The following is a 21,566-nucleotide window of genomic DNA, read 5'->3' as shown; positions in this document are numbered from 1 at the left end:
TAAGACTGCCTTTTTCTTGCTACCAGTGCCACTTGAACTCTCTCAAATGCATACTTCACATGGAGAAATGATTGCGGAGACCTCAGCCTACCTAACAAGCCTGCTCTTGTAAAGCAAAAATTGCAGTGCCTGCATACTTGCTGTCCTCATTCGAAAGCCCATTCCTCATTAATATCACTTTATACATATTATTGCAGCTCGAAATGCCGTTCCTCTTCTCCCCACCCATTTCCTTGCCTGGCTGTGACATACAGGAACTACACCCAGTGCTTGACTCGCCTCTCCTGACCTTTTGTAACTTGGCTCCAAACTCCTTTTTTTGGGTCTTTTGCAAAACACTGTCAGAAGGGAAAAATCCTTTGTTAAAACACAGCCAACTCCTGCCTCAACGTGGAACAGTTTGTTCTGCTAAAAGAATGAGCCAGTTCAGTGAGCAGAAAAACATTGCCATAAACCAGCGGACTCACTAAGCTGCAAAAGCCATCGGCTGCGCTCAAAGTCTGAAGGGGACGACTCTGAAGCAGGATCCACGGGGAGAAAAAAAAAAATCCACGATCCCGACCTGCCAAACCCTATTTCCGTGCTCTCAGCCGAAGTATTTTGCAGTTGTCTTTTTGGTTATAGCAGCTGTAAGCGGGGGAATGGGAGCTGATGCTGAGCCAGAACGTAACGCAGCTCTTGAAGCTAGCATATGGCAAAAGGGCACGGGGGATGAAGTAATCCAAAAATGCTCAGCTGGGAAGGGGCTGCAGCACTCTCATAGTCTTCGGTCTGTGCTGCAGATGATCAGCACCAGCGCCCTACGCTTTGCTGTCTGGTATTATTTAGTAGCTTGGTTTAGTCCTTCCCACCCACATCTTGTTTTAAAGCTCTGGACACTCTTTATTTCCCTGGAATTTCTGTGGGTCTGTCCCTTACGTGGCCGCTCGGTAACTGGTGATCAGCCTGTCTTCAGCAAGTGTTTCTTCGTTGCGCAAGGGACTTGGATGCTCGGTGAGAAAACCTCGTAGGCTTTTGGGTTTGTGGTTGTGCAGCGGGATCGTTCCGGTGCTGGTATAAAAGCTGACGCTGGTTTTCTTTTAACAAGAAATGTTGTGCTAGCATCTAGAGCTGGGGTCCTGAATTTGGGGTGATGGCCCCCAAATAAGATCACCCATATGGAGATGGATGAGCAACCTGGAGTGGGGTTGTGAGCTTCAGAAACACGGGCTCAGAGGCTCCCCCCAAAATGACTCCTTGGGACTGGGCAGGCTGCAGCAGTGCTGAGAGCACGGGGGGCTCCTGTGCTTCATGTGCTCTGTTGCCATTGAGTGCTCGTACCTGTGAACTCGCCAGCTTGGCTGAGCGTTTCCTCCTGATTTAAAACTCAAGTACCCTTGTCAGAAGTTTAACGCAGATGAATATCTACCTCTGGTTCTCATTTTGCTTTGGGAACCGGGAGTCTTTACTCTGAGCTCCTCAATAGTTTTTTGTCTTTGAGCCAGTTCAGGAATTGCAGATAATAAAAATACAAAGAAGTATATTTTAGGTGTAATCTGCCCCTTTTCACATGCTTTGCCAAGGGCTGCATCTGCCAAAGCTGGGCTCGCCCTACCTAAATGGTGGTGCTTGATACTAAGCTGTAAGCTTGGGATCGCAAGGTGCGTTGCAAGTCCCAACATGGTGTGGCAGAATATTACTGACCTGTAAGTGGGCATTTGAGGTGTCAGTGATCAAGCAGCAATCACAAACAGATCCCTCTGATAATGCAAGCAAAAAGAAAACCCCCTAGAGAAAGCACAAGGGGCTGAAATCGGAGTTTCTGTGCATTTATAAACATGACTGATGTTCTTATACTGTCCCATTCAGGCACAAACCAACCTGCTGGTATTCATCAGCTGAGTGTGAGGTGATGGGAGACCCAGATACGGATGAGCTGAGGGACTTCTTGAAGCTCCGTTAATGCTATTTGGTGTCCTCTGCTGGTAGCGTTAACCTTGGAGCTGGCTCTGTCGAGAGATGGTTGTGTCTTCTGGACCTTTTCCTTTGGGGGAACGCCAGGAATGTTTTGCAACATGGACAAAATGTGAGGATCGAAGCTGTGGAGGTGGGTCCCTGGGATGCTGGGACTGTGAACCCTCCTGAGGTAGTGTAACTCGGAGCAAATCTGTAATGAAGCCTCTGTGCCAAAAGAGACTTTTTTTTTTTTTTTTGGAAGGTGTTAATGATATGATTGCATAACATTTATTTTGTGCTCCATCAAATGGATGAGGGCAGAGGAAAAGGCGTGAGTGAATTAATGTTGGTGATGTTCAAACAGAAGCACGCAAAGCTCCGAGGGATGATCAGTGGTTTTGTTTTGATGTGCGTTGTGGGTTGTTTTTTTTTTTTTTTTTAATTCCTGACATTTCCTGAAATATAGCACGCAGGCTTGTCTCTGAGAGGGGCACGTTGCCAATAGTCTAAAGGTTATATTATCCTAGTGACCTATTTTTATACTCTAATCGCGTTCTGTTTCAGCCACCCCTTTCTAGCCTTCCATTTCGCTCGGTTTTGTGCTCATCTGGAAAAAAAAAAAAAAAAAAAAAGGCGGACATAATTACCATTAGTCCCCGAGTGCTAAGGCAGCAAGCCAGCCTCTACCCAGGTAACGACGGCGAAGGCGAGCTGCTGCTGTTCTGGAAGCACGAGAGCAACCCGAAAACACAGCTCGTCATGGGCGACGACTTGAAACGGCGCGACGAGGAGCGTTGCGGGGCAGAGGAGAGAGGTCTGCTCTTAAAGGCAGATTTTAAATGGAGAAGCGCAGCGGTTTGTAGAAGGGCGAAATTTTAATGAATAGCTCTGTTTAACGAGCCTAAATGGGAAAGACGCTTTTCTACTCTTGGCCTGCCAAGTAATGGAGAATGAATACGATTGTTCGGTCAACCGGCTTCCACTGCCTTTAGACTGTACCCGCGTTTTCAAAGCCAGGCTTAAGCTACAAAGCACCCTGACCAGTCAACATAAAGAGAAATTGTTCCTTAGTACAAATGTTGACTATGTGATGCTGCTTGAAGCTGGAAACTGCTGAAATTTGTGCGTGTGTTTGTACATTTGTGCAGTGCAAAATAATAAGATGCGAAGAGGCTTTTCTTGCCTGCGTGGCTTCTCTCGGGTTGCCGTTATTTTATTGTTGGTTGTTTGCCTTGTTGAGAGCACCTGAATTTTGAGTGCCTGCGGTGTTAATGTGGTAGCGGTCTGCTCTGGAGGGGAAAATCTCATTAATTGTTCATTCATGGGAGCTTGCAGTCTCGTATGGGGTTAAACCCCAAAAGAATTAAGTGTGTCATGACCTTGGTCTGGGTTATGGACCAGGCTCTGGGCAGCAGATGCTACCTTCAGGTGCCAGAAGGGCATGGCATGGAGATGTGCACCGCTTGTGGAGAGCTGGGGTGATGCTCTGCTGCTGGTATTTTTAGGCTGCTGGAGATGGTCCCATCCCGTGACTTCCCTTCCAGCTGCAGGCTTTGCAAATTCACTCAGAGAGGATGCTGGGCCCCAGCTAGCTGGGATTCACAGCCGCAGACTGGGAACAGGAGCTCAGCCCTGCCAAATCTTGCCTTTTCTTCTCTGTTACAGAGCTGTGCTGGCATGGCTGAAAGAGAGATCCCATCCTCACCTGGGAAATTGGGATTTGCTCTGGAGAGGTGGGCTGCTCCCTCTAACTGTGCCTGTCTGTATCGAATCACAGGGATGTAGCCTGGAGAGGTCTTTGCCAAGTTGCTGGAGCGTGTCCATCCACGTAGTGTGTCCCTGGGATGGATTAGCAGTAGCTGCCCCGTTCCTGGCAGGGGGCTGTGCCCTCGAAGCCCGTTGGTGATGGTGCTGCGTGCCTTCTCCCCGCGCTTTGTGATGCTTTTGTTGTAACCAAAGCCTGTGGCTCTACAGCCGTGGCGATGAAATCCAGGTGAGAGCTGGCGTGGGTCAGCAGCTGGCCGGGGAACAAGCCTTTGCCCCTTCTCACCTCGGTCTGGGAAGTGCAGGAGTCTCCAGCCTTCCTCTCTCCTGCCAGCCCACACTGGGCACGTTTTGGCAATAAATTAATAAAACTGGTGAAAAACCTACATGAATTCTCATGAACGGACTCTGAATGCAGAGCAAATGTTAATGCCCAACGTGAGAGTCCCAAGACAGCTGTGGCTGGCAATAGGGGCAGCCGTGGGGCTGTGGCCCACGTACGCCTGCGCTCGCTGCTGCCTGGACCTGTTTTTCGTCCCCTCCATGGCACCCAGGTAAATGCACCCGGTCCCAGGCCACTGAGCTGGCACCCACCACAAACCAGGTGTCTGCTGTGCTAGGGGGGGGACCTGCTGCGAAACACGGTGGGATTTCCCTCTCAGGTGCTTGGTGGTGGGAAGGGGAAGGTGGATCAGCTCTTGGAACTGGGTGCTGCAGAGAGCACCCACTCGTTGGAGCTGGCCACAGGGATCTTTTATTTACTGGCCTTTCCTTGCTAATTACCAGTGGGGAGTTGGGAAGTCATCTGTGGGCTTCCCAAAAACAGACGTGCATCTTCTGGGCCTGGCTGGAGGTAGAGCCTGAAGGGGAGAAACAAAAAGTCTCAAACATCAACTTTTTTTTCCTTCTTTGATTTTTTTTTCCCCCCCCCCCCCTCTTCCCCCCACCCCCCTTTTTATGCTATCAGCCAGGGCCTGCAGAATTTCTGCTTAAAAACAAAACGCTCTTATTTAAAGTGCCAATATTGTGCTTGGCTTCGTATGAGACAGAAACATCCACTTTGTCTCTGACCTGGGGAGTGTGTCTGCCTGCATAGCAGGCACCGAAAGTGTTGAGAAAACTGTTATTTTACTTCTATTTTGGTGTTGATTTTTATTTTTTTTTTTTTTTTTTTTTTTTAACTGGGCATTCACTCTTCAGCAGAGCTGCATCCAGCACCAGAGCCCACAGTAGGGTACGTAGCCATCCTACATGTCTGTGTGGAGCCTTGTCCCCGGTGTGAGCGTTGGGCATCCAGGAGCTGGCTGGGCTGGGGACAGAGAAGGGCAAGTGTCCTGTTGTCCCCATGCCCGGGCGGTGGGACCGGAGCTGCTGTGCCCGGCTGTGTGCTGGCTGGTGGGTTTTCTGGTTGTTGTTTCTAGGCGAGGTTTGCAAAAGGTCACAAAAATTAATCTTCTAACTGGGGACCTTGGCACTGCACGGAATGAATGTTTTGCATTAACAACCTAACTCGTTAATTCACTGAAACATTTAAAACCAAACCAGTTATATCCAGCCAAGCTGGAAAAAGCTGAAAGTTCATACTCAGCAGTGCAGATTTCGAAACCTCCCTTTGTTAATCTCTGCAGAAGTAAATTTTCTGAAATTGCTAAGCTCACTTTGACCGGTCTCGGCATTGTTTTCCTCAGTGGAAGCAAAGCTGCTCTGCAGAGGGTTAGCGGTGTGTACCTGGACGGGAAGGCTGCTGGGCTGGGGAGGAAAGAGGGTTGGTACGGGGAGCGTTGCGGGAGAGGAGTGCTCATGGCAGTGTTGTAGGTTCTGGGCTGTCTCTAGCAGAAATGCTGCAGTGTTTTCATCAATTGGGATCCTGGATTTCACAGTTTCCATCTTCCTCTGTTGTTGTTTTTTGAATTGCTCTCGTGGTGGTCCTTGTACTTGTTTGTGAGCTGGAGGTGGGTTGCTGGCGTGTGGCCTTTGAGGGCCTCCTACACGGAGGAGAGATGGGCAGACTTGGGCAGCGTAGGAGCGAGCTCAGCCTGCGGCTCCCCCTGCCCTCGCCGCTGGCTCGGGTACGGGGCTTGCCTCTTCCCGCAACCCGTGAGAAACCGATGGGTGGCCACCAACCTGGCTGTCCCTGTAGCCATGACATGGTGACGACAGCGTAAAACTGCATCTACCAGTGGAGCAGATCTTTCTTGTGGTGATTTTTTTAACTCTTTTATGTTGGGAGCTGTGCAGACAAGCGATCACGACCGTACATCAAGGATGGGGAACCACAACCCAACCCAAGCCATTCACCTGGGTTCATGCCCGCCTTGTGCAAATGCACAGTTGTCTTGCTGTCGTGTGAGCGAACATGCATTGGCTCCAGGGTCAATTCTTGGTGCTTTAGATACAAGAGAAACGTACCACCAGCCATGTGCTGGGCTGGGATCCGACCCGGACGAGGGAGCCTTTGGGCTGCCCTTCCCTCCACCATTGGTTTCTGTGGGAGCATCACTGGGACCGAATCGGTTTGACTTTGCTTTAAGTCAGTTTTCCCTCAAATTTCCAACAGCAGTGGCAGGTTTAGGTGCACAGGTCATTTGACCTGCTTAGTCTGCTACCTCGCTATTAAATTAGCAGTTATAAATTAAGTAGGAACCATGAATTTAAGTACAATCCCTTTGTCTTCCTGGCTGCCAGATAGCTATTCCATTCAGCTAATGTCTCTTTGCTCCAGTTCATCATAAAATAATACAGAGGAAGTCAGGTTCATCACACATGGCTGTACAGATTGGTCTGAGCCATTTGCGGTGCTGTATGAGCTCCGTTGTAAGGCTGGTTTTTAATTGATTAATTTTTCTGCTATTAATTTACCCTATCCATTAAAACGGCCTCGCTTACTTTAATGAAAGCGAAATCGGTGAATTATCCATTCTGTTATATATTAGTGGTGTATTAAAGTATTAGTGCATTCCAGAAGGTGAGCAGTGAATAAAACATGCTCCGAACATGTGGTTATGCAACTATTCCGTGGAAATGAAACGGACAAACAGTACACTTGATTAATTTTTTTTTTTTCCCCAGTAAATTGGCGCTGTGATTCACTTCCAGCTATATTTGCAATCTGTGTTCTCAGGTGGCATTAATATTGGAGCCCCAGCAGGAGAGCCGTGGCGGCTGGGGCCGCTTTGATTGCGTTTTTAACGAAAGTCATTGGAGAGAGCACGGAGCTTGATGGAAATGTGCTGGTAAATGAAATGCAGAGCTTTTAGGTTCTCCGTAGGTGGATCAGGCCGTTCACATTTACCCAAAATAATAGTGCCGGCGTGCTCGGGAGAGGCACTCCATTAACATGGCACAATGGGGGTCTTTGTGTATCTCGGTTGCTCTCTATCGAGTTTACTCTCTTGGCAGATAAAAATCATCCTTTTTGATATCTGGCGACTCCATGAACACTAGGTAGGATCTGGCTGGGACTCGAGCTGTCTCGGTAATGGAGACTCAGGAACTGGATCTCTATCAGGAGTTTGCTGGAAACGAAAAAGCTTGCAGAGGGCCCAGCAGTTTCTCCCTGACCTGTGGCAGAGCTGCAGAATAAAATTAAATAAGAATTCACTTTTACCATTGCTTCCCTGATGTGAAACCCCTTTCAGCCTTTAAAGCTATATTTTGTAGCCTTCAGGCTGATCTTACTGTTTTTCTCCTAATGGTCTGGACTTGGAAAGGTCATCCTACCCTGCTAGATTGTGTAATATTTAACTTAGCATCAAAAATGAGGATCTTGGGATTGGTGTCAAATGGATGCTGTTCCCCACTGAATAGCAAAGCCCATTCATAGTCATCCAAGTATTCGACTTGCTAATGAGTAACTTTCTGGCCCTCTGAAGAGGGAAAGACTAACCACGAGAAGGCGGGATGAGAGTGGCATAAAGCAGGTATTGAGAGTGTGCAATTCGCACCGTCTAAATCCAGATCACGGCTTTAATACCTTTTTTTATTTATAGAATTTTTTTAAAGTTATAGTTTCTAGCTTTTCACGAAGCTTTAGCATAGCAAACAGTCTTTCCTGATGCCAAGTTCAGTGATGACTAACACTATTTACAGGACTGTGTTGTAATCTCAGATCAGCCCACATTAACGGGAAGTTACGTTTTCCCATCAGTCTTTTAAATGGTGCCTGAGAGTTGCTGAGACCAGTCTCAGCCATCCAGGCTCTCCTGTTTGAAAGCTAACATCATTTTTTCCAGAACGATTTTTTTAAAAAAAAAAAAGTAATTCTAATGAAGTTAGAGAGGTCAAATTGTACTTCCTCCGTTTGATTTTTTTGCATTAGGACCTTTCATTCCTCTGTTCTAAAAGCTACTGACAAAAATAAGCAGAGGAGGTATTGCATAAGCACCACGAAGTCATTTGCCCGATCTGCATTTCTCGGTGCATGAGATCAGCTCAGAATATCTGATATGAGAAGGCTGCTGGGGCACAACTGTTGTAACTGATAGGAGTTTTACCTCTGTGAGTCAGCTGGTAGGATGGTAAGTTGGTCTCTTTTTTTTTTTTTTTTTTTGTTCAAGTTTTTATGAGTGTTTTTATAAAGCTTCATTGCTGTTACTGTAAATCCCAGGAAAATCTGGCACAGAGTCTTTGTAATATGAATCGGTGTGTCCATATGCTTCCAAGTGACCTTGCAATCTGGAAAAGTACCATTTTAGCCCTGTGTTTAAAGGGAAAAAAAAAAAAAAGCAGAGTTGCTGTAAAAAAGGTTCACGGAAGGGTTACGGCAGAGATGTTGCTCAGATGTGCTGCCTTCCCTGTCATCGGGACTGTCACCAGGCAAGTGCCTTCTGGTGCCAGCTCCAGCAGACAGCTTTACCGCCCGCGGGTCGTGATCTCAGGCACGGAGCATCCGCTGTGCAGATGGCAAAGCTGCATCAGGCCAGGAATAAGGTTGTGGCTAATGCCCCAGCCAGCCCTGGCCTTCCACAGGCTGGAAGAGATCTGGAACTGCTTTAGCTTCAGGAAAAAAAAAAAAAAAGAAAATCCCTTTTTTCTTTTTTTTTCCCTTTTCTTGTTTTAAATGTAACAGATCTCTGGTCACCCCAAGCCCAGAAAAATGGGATTGTGTGGCAGAGAAATTGCGTTTTCTTAGGAAATACCCGCAGTGCACTGAGTTGTGTGAGTGCCAAAAGCTGCAGAGGTGGTGGGAGGGGAAGGCTGGGAGCCAGGAACATGTGTGTGATGCTGCCCTTGAGTTTTGGGGGCTCACCTTCTCTTGCAGCTCCAGCTGAAGACTCGACAGATGCTGTTAAAATAGCAGTGAAGTGTGCACGGGGTGGGGAGGGACTCTCACAATTGCTTTGCAGGCTTGCTGAGCGTGGAGAGCTTAAATACATGGCCCTGGCTGCAGCCTCCTTGCTCCCTGCAGCAGAGCTCAGGCGTCTCTGCAGGCAGAAGCCCTTGGCATGGGCACGGTGCTTTGAGCTGGCGAGGGACTTCCTGACAGGATGGTTGGAAAATGCTGATTTTGAAGAAATAGAAATGTTCTATGGGGAATGTGTTGATTTTTCATCAGGTTTTTCTGATGGAGAGCAGGCAGGTTTACCCCTGGGTGCCCCTGCCTGGTATCGCCTCCCGTGTGCCGCTGAGCCGGCAGCCCGGGTGCACAGGGAGCCCAGGCGCTGCTCTCCCCGCCGAAACACCAGTGACGGGTCTGAACAAGGCAGGGTGAGGGGAAAATTCGGTGGTTTTCCCCCTCAAATGAGAATTTAATGCGGGCTGTAAAAGAGGCATGTTTGTGTGTTTGTTTTTAAACAGGTAAGTCACAGGTTGTATGTGTGAAACTACAGTAAATCCAAGGTCAAGTTAAATTTTTCCAGCGAAAAAGGCTGAAAATGATTTATTGAGTGAAACAGTTAAATACCAGGACAGTTGTGCTTTGTCTAATGCGAAGGGAACTAACCCCTTCTCCCTCTCCTTGTCCTCAGGTTCGGTGGCAAATATGAACATTTGACAACAACTCCTTGAGACATCATGAATTTGCTGGAATCTAGACCACAGAGCACTTGCAATAGCGCTTTTTAAATTTCAATTTCATTTAAGTGGAAGAAAAATCATCATCTGGATCAACTGTAGTGATGGCTAGCAAAAGAAAATCCACAACTCCCTGCATGATACCAGTAAAAACACTGGTGCTTCAGGAGACTGAACTGGACGCTGTGGAAGGTGATCGTGAAGGAACGCAACAAGATGCTCCTGCGGAAGGGCCAGCAGCTAGTGATGCTGGTGCCAGTAACAGTAATAACGGAGCTTTGTCTAATGGGCACCGCGGTATTGCTGATAGTGACACTTACATCTGCAAGTCTTGTGACTTTGGATCTCAAGACGTTCATCAATTCTTTGGACACTTGGACTCTGAGCACTTAGACTTTAGCAAAGACCCTGCATTTGCGTGTGTTGCGTGCAACTTTCTGGCAAATAGCCATGAAGGGCTCTCGCACCACAATGCAGAGTCGCACGCTGGTGAAACAAGCTTCATCTGGAGGGTGGCTAAGCAGGACAATCATACAACTGTGGAGCAAAGTCTCTGTGAGGCCGCCAGCAGCCATGACCTTCCAGGAGAGGTCCCTGAAGAAGGGGTGGATGGCCAGTCTGAAATTATAATTACCAAAACCCCCATCATGAAGATAATGAAAGGTAAACCAGAGGCAAAAAAAATCCACACGCTGAAGGAGAATGTGTCAAGTCAGGTGGGCAGTGAGTCGGAGGTGAAAGACGGAGAGCATTCATTCCCAAACGGGTCCGTGCCGGTCAGCCAGCCCACTGCAACTTCCACAAAATCATCTCATATAGTGAATGGCTCCATCATAGGAAATGTGCCTGTTCTGCAGGCAGGTGTTGCACAACTTGTGTCCCTGCAGCAGCAACCCCCGTTACATCAGCAGCTACCTACATCCAAGTCCCTTCCCAAGGTGATGATCCCCCTGAGCAGCATTCCAACGTACAACGCCGCCATGGACTCCAACAGCTTCCTCAAAAACTCTTTCCACAAGTTCCCCTATCCCACAAAAGCTGAGCTCTGCTACTTGACCGTGGTGACGAAGTACCCAGAAGAGCAGCTGAAGATCTGGTTCACTGCCCAGAGGTTGAAACAGGGCATCAGCTGGTCACCGGAGGAGATCGAAGATGCCAGGAAGAAGATGTTCAACACCGTTATTCAGTCCGTGCCACAACCCACCATTACAGTTTTGAACACACCGCTGGTTGCAAATCCCGGGAGCGTCCCCCATCTTATTCAGGCAACTTTACCGGGCCACGTGGTGGGGCAACCAGAGGGGACGGGGGGGCTGCTGGTCACGCAGCCCATCATGGCAAACGGGTTGAAGGGCACCAGCTCCTCCTTCACCTTGGCAGTGACTTCTGTCCCCAAGCCCCAGCCAGTGGCGCAGCACAGCACGGTGAGCTCCAGCAACGCATCGGGGGTGAAGGTGGTCAACAGTGGCCAGCCGCTGCTCACTGCCTGCCCGGCCATCTCCTCGCAGACCTTCCTGGATCCCAACGTGTACAAAAACAAGAAGTCCCACGAGCAGCTCTCGGCCTTGAAAGGCAGCTTCTGCAGAAACCAGTTCCCTGGCCAGGCTGAAGTCGAGCGGCTGACAAAAATCACGGGCCTTTCCACCAAGGAGATTCGAAAATGGTTCAGCGATAGGAGGTACCACTACAGGAATGTGCGAGGCGGCCGGGCCGTCTTCCCTGGAGACAGCGCTCTCGATTCCCTGCCTGAAATAGCCTTCGACGCCTCGCCCAGAGGAGCCGAGCTGAGCCCCGCGGCGGCCACGGCCACGCCAGCCCCTCACCACCCTCCGCGGCGGCAGTCATGGCACCAGGCGCCCGACTTCACGCCCACCAAGTACAAAGAGCGGGCGCCGGAACAGCTGAAGGCCCTGGAGAGCAGTTTTGCCCAAAATCCTCTTCCTACGGAGGAAGAGGTGAACCGCCTGAGGGGGGAAACGAAGATGACGCGGAGGGAGATTGATAGCTGGTTCTCAGAGAGGAGGAAGAAGAAGGTGGCGGAGGAGAATAAGAAGGTGGAGGAGGAGGCTCGGCAGGAGGAGGAGGAGGCAGAAAATGGTGGCGGGGAAGGGGGGGACTCCTCAGATGAGCTGAGGGCTGCGAGCGAAAATGGCTCAGTCGACGCCTCCGGCAACAACCCGAACTCGGTGGAGCGGAAGGTGAGTCCCATCAAAATCAACCTGAAAAACCTCCGAGTGACTGAGTCCAACGGCAAAGGTGAGTCACCAGCGGCCGCCGCCAACGAGAAGGGGGACGGCAGCTCCAGCCGGCCGCCCACGCCTCCGAAAACCAAACTGAACTTTAAAAAAACGGCCCAGCAGCGGCATTTGCTGAAGCAGATGTTTGTGCAGACCCAGCGGCCCACGAACCAGGAGTATGACGCCATCGTCTCCCAGACGGGCCTGCCGCGGGCCGAGGTCATTCGCTGGTTCGGGGACAGCCGGTACGGCTACAAGAACGGGCAGCTGAAGTGGTATGAGAATTACAGGCGGGGGGTTTTCCCCCCGGGGCTGGTGGAGGTCAGCCCCGCCGGCCGTGAGGTGCTGGAAGACTATTACGAGAAGCACAAGGGGCTGCGGGAGGAGGATCTGCCCGGGCTCTGCGAGCGCTCCCACCTCAGCGCCCAGCAGCTCAAGGTGTGGTTTGCGGGGAAGGCGGAGGAGGAGAGCAGGGGCGCCGGCCCTGAGGAGGGGAGCCAGAAAGGACCATGCGAAGCCGGCTCCGAGGTGTCGGAGAGCAGCGAGTCGTGGGAGCCGGGTGGCCAGGAAGGCAGCGCCGGGACCCCCGATGCCCCCGGCCCGCCGCGGCTCGGTAAGGCCCCGGCTTGGGCAGGGCTGGCTCCATGGGAGGGTTTGGGTGAGCACGGGGCATGGAGAGTTTCCCATTTGGGAAACCGAGGCTTTAGGGGAAGGGTTTAGTGTCTGGTCCTGCTGTTTGGGGTTTAACTGATGAAGCAGTGAGGAAACCCTGGGAAGGGGTGGGGGGGCAGGGAAGGAGGATGAGGAGGGTCCAGCGAGGTGCCGTGAATGCCCCTGCCTGCCTTGGTCACTGCATGCTGGCTCCACTCCGAAGCCAAATCCTGGCTTTATTATAAGCCCAAGTAAAACCAGTAGGAGTGCCTGGGCCCTTTACCTGCCCCAGGAGAAGGTGGCCCTTGCGTTTGTTTATGAAGGGGATGGGTATTTGGGAAGCAAGGGGCCTGGCTGCTGTCTCCCATGTCACCAGCTCCTTCCATGCCTCCCCTGCCATTGGGCAGCAGATGTAACCCGTGCCTGCCAGCACAAGCAAGAGCCTTCTCCCTCCCCTCTCCCACCACCAGCTCTCCAGATGTGAGCATCCTTGTTAGGCGCAGGGCAAGGCTCAGGGGGTGGAGATGGAGGCTGCAAGGAAGGAGAGGACATGGGGGGTTGGTGTTCACAGCTGCTGGCCCTACCCCTCCTCCTGGACTCACATTTAAAAGGCGTGTGTATGTGCGTGCACACGTGTGTGGAGAAGAGGGGGAGGTTTCCAAGCCCTCCATGGACTCTTCAGCAGTGGGGCTGGGGGCCGTTTGCTCCCTGGGGGGGTTCCCCCCAGATGGGCATGGCCGAGCGCTCGCCCTGTCCCTCCATGGGCTGCGCAGCCCCTCGCCTGCTCCACGCACGCAGCCCCTTGCCGGCGTGCTGGGCAGCTGGGATCTTCTCCAGCCCTGCTGCCTTGCTTTGGAGCCTCCCGCACGCTTCTGCCGTGGCTGCAGGCCTTAACAAATCAAAAAAAAAAAAAAAAACCACATTTAAAAAAATCCACTGAAATTCTTTGCTTCCCTCCCCTGTCCAATGCAGAGGAGGGGGAACATGGGTTTGAATGGGGCCCTGCCCTTCTTGCAGCTGAGGGGTCTGGTCGTGCGCTGCTGCCCGGTGCGCTTTGCTGGGGGGCGGCTGCGGCTGCAGGAGCAGGCTGGGCTCCCCACGAGGATTTTGGGTTTCCTGGCCCCTCTGGTTGGGGCTGGCCTTTCTCTGCAGCTGACTCCACCAAGGCTCCCAATTTTGCCCGTCCCGAGGCACTCCTGCACCCCCTCCTCCCCACCCAGCACCCCACCTGGGTTGCAGGCCCCTGTGGCGAGCTGGAGCGTCTCTGACACCTCTGTTCTTTTTCAGAAACAGACTGAACTCAAACCACCAGCCCCGGAGGATCCGCTCTTACCCTTGAGAAGAAATTTTTGGTCTTTAAGAAGCCCATGGGCCAGCCTGATCCAAACCTCAGGAGCAGGACGTGGTGATAAAGCACTGCCATAAATGAGACCTTTGAGCACAGCACACGAGAGAGCACGCGTGCAAAAACTGGGCACTAAGTGCCGAGCTCTCGGTGGCCCGGCCGAGGAGATGGCTGAGAGCTGGCGGAGGCGGGGGCTCAGCTCGCACCCAGGAAATAGGATGCTCTTGTTTGCTTTCCAGTGGACAGACTTTCAGATTTCATATTCATATAGCGATGCCTACAGCTGCCTATACAAGCATAACAAATCTCAGACGTTGTGTAAACAAGGTCATTGCTTAGATATGGACTATCATGGCACAGTACTTTTTTTTTTTTTTTTTCCTGCATCTGTCCGTTAAGGTGTTTGTTCTCTAAAGGTTGGCATGGCTGCATATATCCTCTCCGCCCTTTCTGCTCCTTAAGCCCTGGCAACAAAGGGCTTTGCAGGCACACGAGTGTGTGTGTGTGTGCGTTAGGAAAGGAGAGGTATCTGAGAAGAAAACTGCCAGTCTTGCATTAAAGTCCCGTGGGAGCTGAGGGAGATTTTCATCCCTATAGATGAGGTTAGATTTAGCATTGTGTACTCTCCAATAAGTAGCAGGTTCCCAGACCCAGACAGCCCAGGAGATGGAGTTTGGTGTCATTTGTCCCTTGCTGGCTAGAATGTTTTCCCCTGAGCTCCTGGAGACTGACTGTAGCAGGCTATTAAATCTCCGAGTCTCCCTTTAATCACTGAGAACTAGCACATCATAATTTTTCCATCCTGACCTGGAATCCTTTTCATTGTTCAGAGAGAACAAGCTGTTCTTCAGCGAACAAACGCAGAGAATACGCAGCGTTGCTGTGAGTGGTTCAAGTCATTGTTGTCTCCAAGGGATCAGCAAGGCAGCAGCTCTTCTGCAATCAGGAAGTTTCCCTCTTGCAGCCCTACATGACAGATCCTCCTGCAGCAGCGCTGGTAACTTCAAGTGTTTGCTCCAGTCTTTTTTTTTTGTCTTTTTTTTTTTCCTTTTTTTTTCCCATTTCATCTGCAATAGTTCTGGCGAAACAGCATAATAAATTTCCCAGTTAACCTTCCTGCTTCCCGGTACCTGTACGTTTTTAATGTGCCCATGTTGTCTTGGGTGGTTGCTGTGTGATGCAACTACTTCAAGATTTTTTTAATATTCTTTTCTAATAGAAAACAAGGTCTAGAAGGGAAACTCTTGAGCTGAATAGTCCAGCCAAATGCTGTGTCAGACCGTTCTGTCACAAACTAATCAAATCTCAGCTCAAAATTGGTTCCATGTCTTGCCTTCACTTTTGCTCTTGGAAGGCTATTCCAGAACTTCACTGCCTTTGAATACTTAGAAACTTTATTTAAATTTCTAGTTTGAATTAATTCGTGGCCGGTTCATTCCTGGTTTGTCTTGGAGCCAACATTGTCCTTTAACTTAAATAGTTTTTGGTGTTTATCCACTGATGTATTTATGGAGAGTAGTCATAGCTCCTTATTTTTGCCAAGCTAGCTCAGCCAAGCTTTTTCAGTAGAAGGATTTTATTTAGTGAGAGCTTTTTAATGTGGGACACTTTATTGTTGGTGGTAAATGATATTTATTAGAAGGGTGGGTAGCAAGCCCCAAAGGATCGGATCCAGAGATTTACAAAAAAATCTGGTTTAAAAACAAAAAAGCTCTTTCAGAACCTCTTCCAAAGATGGTGTCTGATTTCTACCTTTAATTGCCCTTGCTTTTCCAATTCTTTCTTCATCCCCTCTTTAAGAGGCCGCCTTGCTCAACTACTAGGAGGGATTTTATCTGCTCAGTGCTTTGCAAGAGAGGAGGCTTCCTCTCGCCTGGCGGTACGTGCCTACGTGGTAGGTGCCTGCGCCTGAGCTCATGTAGCTCCCCTGGCACACGGTGTAACCCCTGCAGCCACGCGTGAGCATCTGCTTCGGAAGGAGATAAACCTGCACCCTAAAGAGAGCCGGGGCGCCGCGCTGAGCTGCACACACCCGCACTGCGACCACCCCTTAGCAGTCAGACAAACCTGCCCCAAAATGCTGCGAGCAGGAGTGGTGCTGACCTAGAGCACCCTGCTGTGACACCAGGCTCCCTGAATTTCTTGCTCTTTAGAAGCCCTATTGCCAGTCACGCCGTGGTTGGAGGCATAACCGGCAGCCCTCCCACCTCGGCCCGTGTCAGCTCAGCCGGGCAGCATCCCCGCGGCGCTCCTGCAAAGGCAGCCAGAGCCCCAGGGGCTCACCCTCGCGGGTGCAATCCTGCACACCCCGAAATGTCATGGGTGATGGGAGAATCTGTGTGGTCCTAGAGCCGGAGGTAGCAGATCTGGGAGTCGTGTGGCCCGAGAGTATAAGTGTATGTACGGTGTTACCTTCAGAGAACAAATACACGTAGGTCAATTTACTCTGTAGTGTCTATGTACGTGCGGGTTTATTTAAGTACACATATATACAGTTCAGATATGCCATTGATTCTTTATTGCATTAAGATGTACATTAAAAATGTACACTTTTACTAACTACTTGCTATATAAATATCTTGGAAGTGTAGTTTGCCCATTCAAGGGGATTTTCTGCGGGATTTTTGGTGTACACTTAAAGGCCTATGGCTAATTGGAAGAGTGATCCCCGCTCCATCTACAGAAATGCTTAAGGACTATGGTATGAACTGGTCCCTTCGAACCATTTTTCCATGCACTAGCTGAAATTTTTTTGCACTTGGATTGTATTCGGCCAGTTTTCCCGAAGAACTGAAAAGAGAATCTGTCTTGTGAGCTAGAGGGGGAATTTCCCGGTGTACACAGAAAAAACAGCCTTGAGGGTTGGAAGCTGCTGAGGTTTTTGATCTTTGTCTCCATGCATTCATACAAGCACAGCAGGAGTTTTCTTTCTTTTGGGTCAGAGGAATTTTAAAAAGCTGTTCCATGCAGGCTCCCCTCGGACGCGGCGACGGGGCTGGCAAGCCCCATGGCACGGGGAGGGTGAGATTTAGAGACAAAAAAATCACAAAGTAATTGAGTTCACTTTCTAGCTCCTACATTCCTTGTTATCTGCATTTTTTTAGTTGACTTGAAATCTCCATGAAAGTATAAGCTGAAGACTTTTGAGGGTTTAGCTCTGTGGTCCTCCGTTTCCCTATCGCATCGTTTTTGAAGCTGAGGAGGAGCAGGTGTCATCTCCAGATAGACTCAGGTTTTGGTGCAGGACATCATTACAAATGTTATTTGCATCTGAAACTGAAAGGAAAAATTAAGAGGTGGCTTGATGGTTCCAGCAGCAGCTCTTCTGGTGTGAGGAGGAAGTGTCACCACAATTCTACCCAGTGTGTGAATATTTATCATCATCTAATCGAAGATGACTCTCTTGACTTGAAGGGAGGGGTGTAAGATAGAGGTCATGTAGCCAGCAGCAGTAAGGAAGGGAAATTAAATTCTTCACCTCCATCCGCTGTGTGTGAGCTTGGGCTTGACAGGCACAGTAGTAACCATCATTTTTAATCCATGTGAATCTTGTTACTTATGTCTCTGAGGCTGCTTAGATTAAGGGCACAATCCAATTGCTTAATAACCCGAAACCATGATTTGTGCTGTACCTGCCTCACTCCTGTACAGGGCTGCTGATTCTCCTGATGCAAGGAACGGAGTTACTTCATTCATGATCAGTCTAGACATGGCTCTGTGTTTCATTTGGGTAGCTTATATTTTAATTAGCATCCTGGAAATCATTCTTTTTTTTCTTATTTTTTTTTTTTTTAGCAGAACACTAAACAAACCATGATTTACAGGCTCCTCTTTCCACTCGCCTGAGAGCTGAGCACTGCTGCACATCAGGCGCGCAGCCGTGGCGAGAGGAACGGGCGCGGTGCTTGCTTCGATGCACGGCACGCGGCGGGCAGCGTACGCCCGCAGAGCTCCAGCCACAGGTATTTGGTGCGTGTCCTGCCAGGGGCTTGCGTTGGTCCACGAGAAGCCACCAGCAAGAGCAGTAGCTTTTTTATTTAGTGAACACAGTAGTCAGCCCACAGCCGAACACAGAACGTTTAACCTGCCTGCGCGACGCTCGCACCGAAGCTGGAGCTGCGAGATACCTGCTTGGGTAATTTGTACTCAGTGTTCCCTGTCTGTTCAGGAGGAGAAGGAGGATGTAGAAGGCTGGCTTTACATTTAGGGGTTTGGGTATACTTTTTTTTTTAATGAAAAGCAACAATTTTTGGTCACAGGTAGAAGTGTTGTATTCTGTCTTCCCTGCAGCCCCTCTCAGAGACATTACAGAGGCAACCTGGTCGGAAGGTGGTGTTTGGAAGCTGGGTCACTGGGGATCAGAACAGAAAGATGATTTTCAGCACTTTTAGGCACAAATTAGAAAGTTAACATGATGCTGCACCTTCCCGTCAAGTTGATAGTATTTAAACTGCTTGTAAACCTCTCTCTCCTGTTGCCCAGGTAATTTTGTCTTCACTCTTTTCAAATCAGTCGGCGTCCTGCTGTGAGTCAGCTCGCTGCAGTAACCTCGCGTGTAATTTCTCAGTTGATCACAAAAGCAGCAGGCTAAGATCAGGCAACTCTACAGATGGAGGAGGGTGAGACACTTGCAAGCTATACCTTTGTTTTTTGCAAATTTAGTTTCTGCTGTATGTTTCACTGGCAGCAGTCCCTGCCAGGAATGCTGCATTGGCATCACAAAACTTTAAAGCAGAGCAAGGGAGCTCTGTTACCTGAGCAGTGATTTATTATTTTTTTTTATTATTATTTTCTTGTTATTGCCTGTTCCAGTGAAGAGTGCTCTGTTGGCTAGCATTGGCCATATTTTGATGGCACGATTAAAGCCAATTTTTCCCTGTACTGATGGCGGGTGGTATTAGGAGGACTCTTGCTTACTGGTGCTAGTGAAGGTTGGGCTAGGAATCCATGGTATAGAAAACTTCTTGCTAAAATTGCACTTTCTCTCTGCCCCATCTGGCTCGTGGTGGTGTTAGGGTACGTGGCTGTGATTTCCCTTGCACATACTAACATTGCACTAAAAGAGACACTTTGGGAACAGCGTGTTGATCACTTTGTTTCTCAGCAGACCACAAAGTCAGCCGAATGGGGTCTCTTTTTTTTTTTTTTTTTAATTATTGTTATTTTAGAAATCATGCTGGTGCTGAATGACCTGGAATTTTTGCTTGGATTTATCCAAAGGAAAATGTAATTGTAGCTGCAACGGGACCTTTCATAAGGGTGGCCGTGCAGCTCAGGAGCAGAGCAAGGGCTTTGCTGTGTAAACCGTCTTTGTACCGGGGAGGTGTGGGGGGGTTCCCGTGGGATTATTATTGTGTGGTTTGTTTTTTTTAAGACCACAATTTTAGATGGTCACTTTGGCAATCGTGTGAGACAGGAAATAATAGTTTTTACTTTTGGTAAAGGTTTTAAAGAGGGAAAAAAAAAAAAGTGAAGCTGCCTGTGATTGTGGGCTGTGGCTATGACTAGGGCTAGGGTAGCTTGTACCTGCTATGGACTTTTACCTGCTCTTATTCTGAGGGCAAGAACTCCCTGTAGCAACAATGCCACTTCTGAGAAGTGAACAGCAAGTTTCCCTTCCTTTTGTATATGTGGATGTGAGGGTGGGCGAGGGGAAGAGCTTGCTTGTACAGTTTGTTGAAATGAAACCAGACATTTTTGGTTGTTCCTAAATAAAGAGCGTAAAAGACTGAACGTGAGTTGGCTGGTGATTGCGCTCGGGGTTGGGGATGCCCACGGTGATGCCGGTGCAGACCAGCGCGAGCTGCCCCGGGCCGGGGGATGGCTGTGCCCTGCACCCCAGCTGCCTGCCCAGGAGCGGGGAAGGCTTGCTCACACCCTCCCATGTGTTTTAAAAGCCCGACAATTTCCCATGGGATAAGGCTGCGAGTGAGCGACCCCGCAGCGTGGCAGAGTCCAGCTACCTCCATCCTCAGAGCCCTTCTGCATCCTACAAGTAACTGCTTGTCCCCAGTCCAGTAAAGCAGGGTCAGCTGCAGAACTTACCCTTTTGAGTGAACAATATTAAACCCGGGTCTGCTCCTGGTTATTTTGAACCCCAATAGCTGCAAATTCCCTAAAGCCAGGAGGAGCCCCCCAACCCACCCCAGGCAGGGCTGCACCCCAGCTCCCCCCCCAGCACCAGCTGGGTCTGCAGGGGGGCAAACTGCCAGACACCCGAGCCACCACGCACGTTAATACTGATACTTTTATTGTCATTTAAAGCTAAAGCGACCTTGTAAAGGTACAGTTTCGCTACTGGCCCCATAGGCAGTGGCTATACAGGTAGGTAGATGCGATGCCGCCAGGACAGACGTAGGCGTTGCCTCGGTCGCTTCAGTCCCCCCCTTCCCCAGCGTGCTGGGTATGGGTACAGCAAAGGGTGGCTGCAAAAGGGAGCAGGATCTCCAGGAAGGCAGGCAGAGCAGCGACGGCAGAGGGCTGGGGTTTATTTTTTTGGGGGGGTATCTCTTTCCTTGTGATTATAGACAGTTTCATCTCTCACCGTGGTGGCTGGCAGGCTGTATGCACCGATGCACGTTAAGGGCTTGGCGGTGAAGGTTGAGGAGTGTTTGGGGAGGGTTAGGGGTTGGGTTGTTTTCTTTTTTCCCCCCAATATTTTATTTTTTTAGTTCTCCACTCGAACACACTTCAGCAGAGAAACTGGAAAAGCTGCCTGAAAGTAGGCCATAGCAGTGCCGTTTCCATAGAAACCAGTTCACAGCGAGCCGTGAGATTCACAAGCACCGGAGGTGCTTTTGCCCGCCCAGATGGGCTACAGCCGGTTGTCCCCGTTGACCCGGGTCCTCCGCAGTACCCTGCAGGGGAGCACAGAGATGGGGGACACAGCTCAGGCTCACCGAGGGCGATGCTCTGGTGTTAAAACTCACCCCGCAGCAGGAAAGCAGGGGCTCAGCATCTCCCTCATGCCAGGGGGAAGTGGCACCAGCTGCGGGGTGGCAGCTCCTTGTCCCACCCTACTCCCATGGACCCCAAAGCAGTGACTCCCCCAAGGACTGGCACAATATTCATGCTGAAATTTAGGGTTTCCATGCAGCAAACCAGGCTGCAGCGCCGCTCTGGGTTAGTGGGAGGCTGCATTTATCTGCCTCCACTCAGGAGAGTAAATGCTGGGGGTGTTCTCATGCTGGGAAAAGCTCAACAAGCACTGGCCTACCTTCGCTCCCGGCTCTCGAAGTGGTCAGCCAGCTGCTCCTGTGACATACGGAAGTCCTCAAAGGGCTGCTGGTACCGCGACTCGAAGGACCCCTCTCTGCCTCTGCTCGCCAGCAGCTGGTTGGAAGCATCCCCTGCTCGGTCCCGTAGGGCTGAAGCACTGAAGAGGTTTATTTCACCATTCTCCTGCTTGGATCAGAAAAAAAAAAATACAGTCATAAAGGGCTTGGGATTTCCAAGTGTATGTCCTGTAGTAAGGGCAGTCCTGGTGCGGGTCCCTGGCTGCCCTGTGAGCTGCCACACAGAGCCGTGCCGCTGCGGGGCCAGCGGAGCAGGAGAGCGGGCAGCACCAGGCACGTCTCACTGCCCTGCGGCACCGTCACCTTCTCGTGCGTGGCCCAGCCTCA

General features: G+C 50.1%; 2 protein-coding genes across 4 annotated transcripts in view; one reads left to right on the top strand and one right to left on the bottom strand.

The window, feature by feature from the left end:
• ZHX3 (zinc fingers and homeoboxes 3) overlaps positions 1 to 19,677 on the top strand; it is a 49,910-nt gene extending 30,233 nt beyond the window's left edge. For both annotated transcript variants that reach the window (XM_068419676.1, XM_068419677.1), the window contains 2 exons: positions 9,666 to 12,561; positions 13,887 to 19,677. In XM_068419676.1, coding sequence (XP_068275777.1) covers positions 9,816 to 12,561; positions 13,887 to 13,897 — 2,757 coding nt within the window. In that variant the 5' untranslated portion in view covers positions 9,666 to 9,815 and the 3' untranslated portion in view covers positions 13,898 to 19,677. The remainder of the gene's footprint in view (positions 1 to 9,665; positions 12,562 to 13,886) is intronic.
• A 496-nt stretch (positions 19,678 to 20,173) lies between these two features.
• PLCG1 (phospholipase C gamma 1) overlaps positions 20,174 to 21,566 on the bottom strand; it is a 47,059-nt gene continuing 45,666 nt past the window's right edge. The window contains exons 31-32 of one of the 2 annotated variants that reach the window (XM_068419599.1): positions 21,161 to 21,348; positions 20,174 to 20,801 (exon numbers count right to left, since the gene is read on the bottom strand). In XM_068419599.1, coding sequence (XP_068275700.1) covers positions 20,759 to 20,801; positions 21,161 to 21,348 — 231 coding nt within the window. In that variant the 3' untranslated portion in view covers positions 20,174 to 20,758. The remainder of the gene's footprint in view (positions 20,802 to 21,160; positions 21,349 to 21,566) is intronic. The other variant, XM_068419600.1, reaches the window with a different exon arrangement.

This window comes from Nyctibius grandis, chromosome 28 (genome assembly GCF_013368605.1).
Source record: "Nyctibius grandis isolate bNycGra1 chromosome 28, bNycGra1.pri, whole genome shotgun sequence".
Classification (NCBI taxonomy): domain Eukaryota; kingdom Metazoa; phylum Chordata; class Aves; order Nyctibiiformes; family Nyctibiidae; genus Nyctibius; species Nyctibius grandis.
The sequence above is the reverse complement of the archived record's forward strand: the minus strand, read 5'-3'. Positions and strand labels throughout refer to the sequence as shown.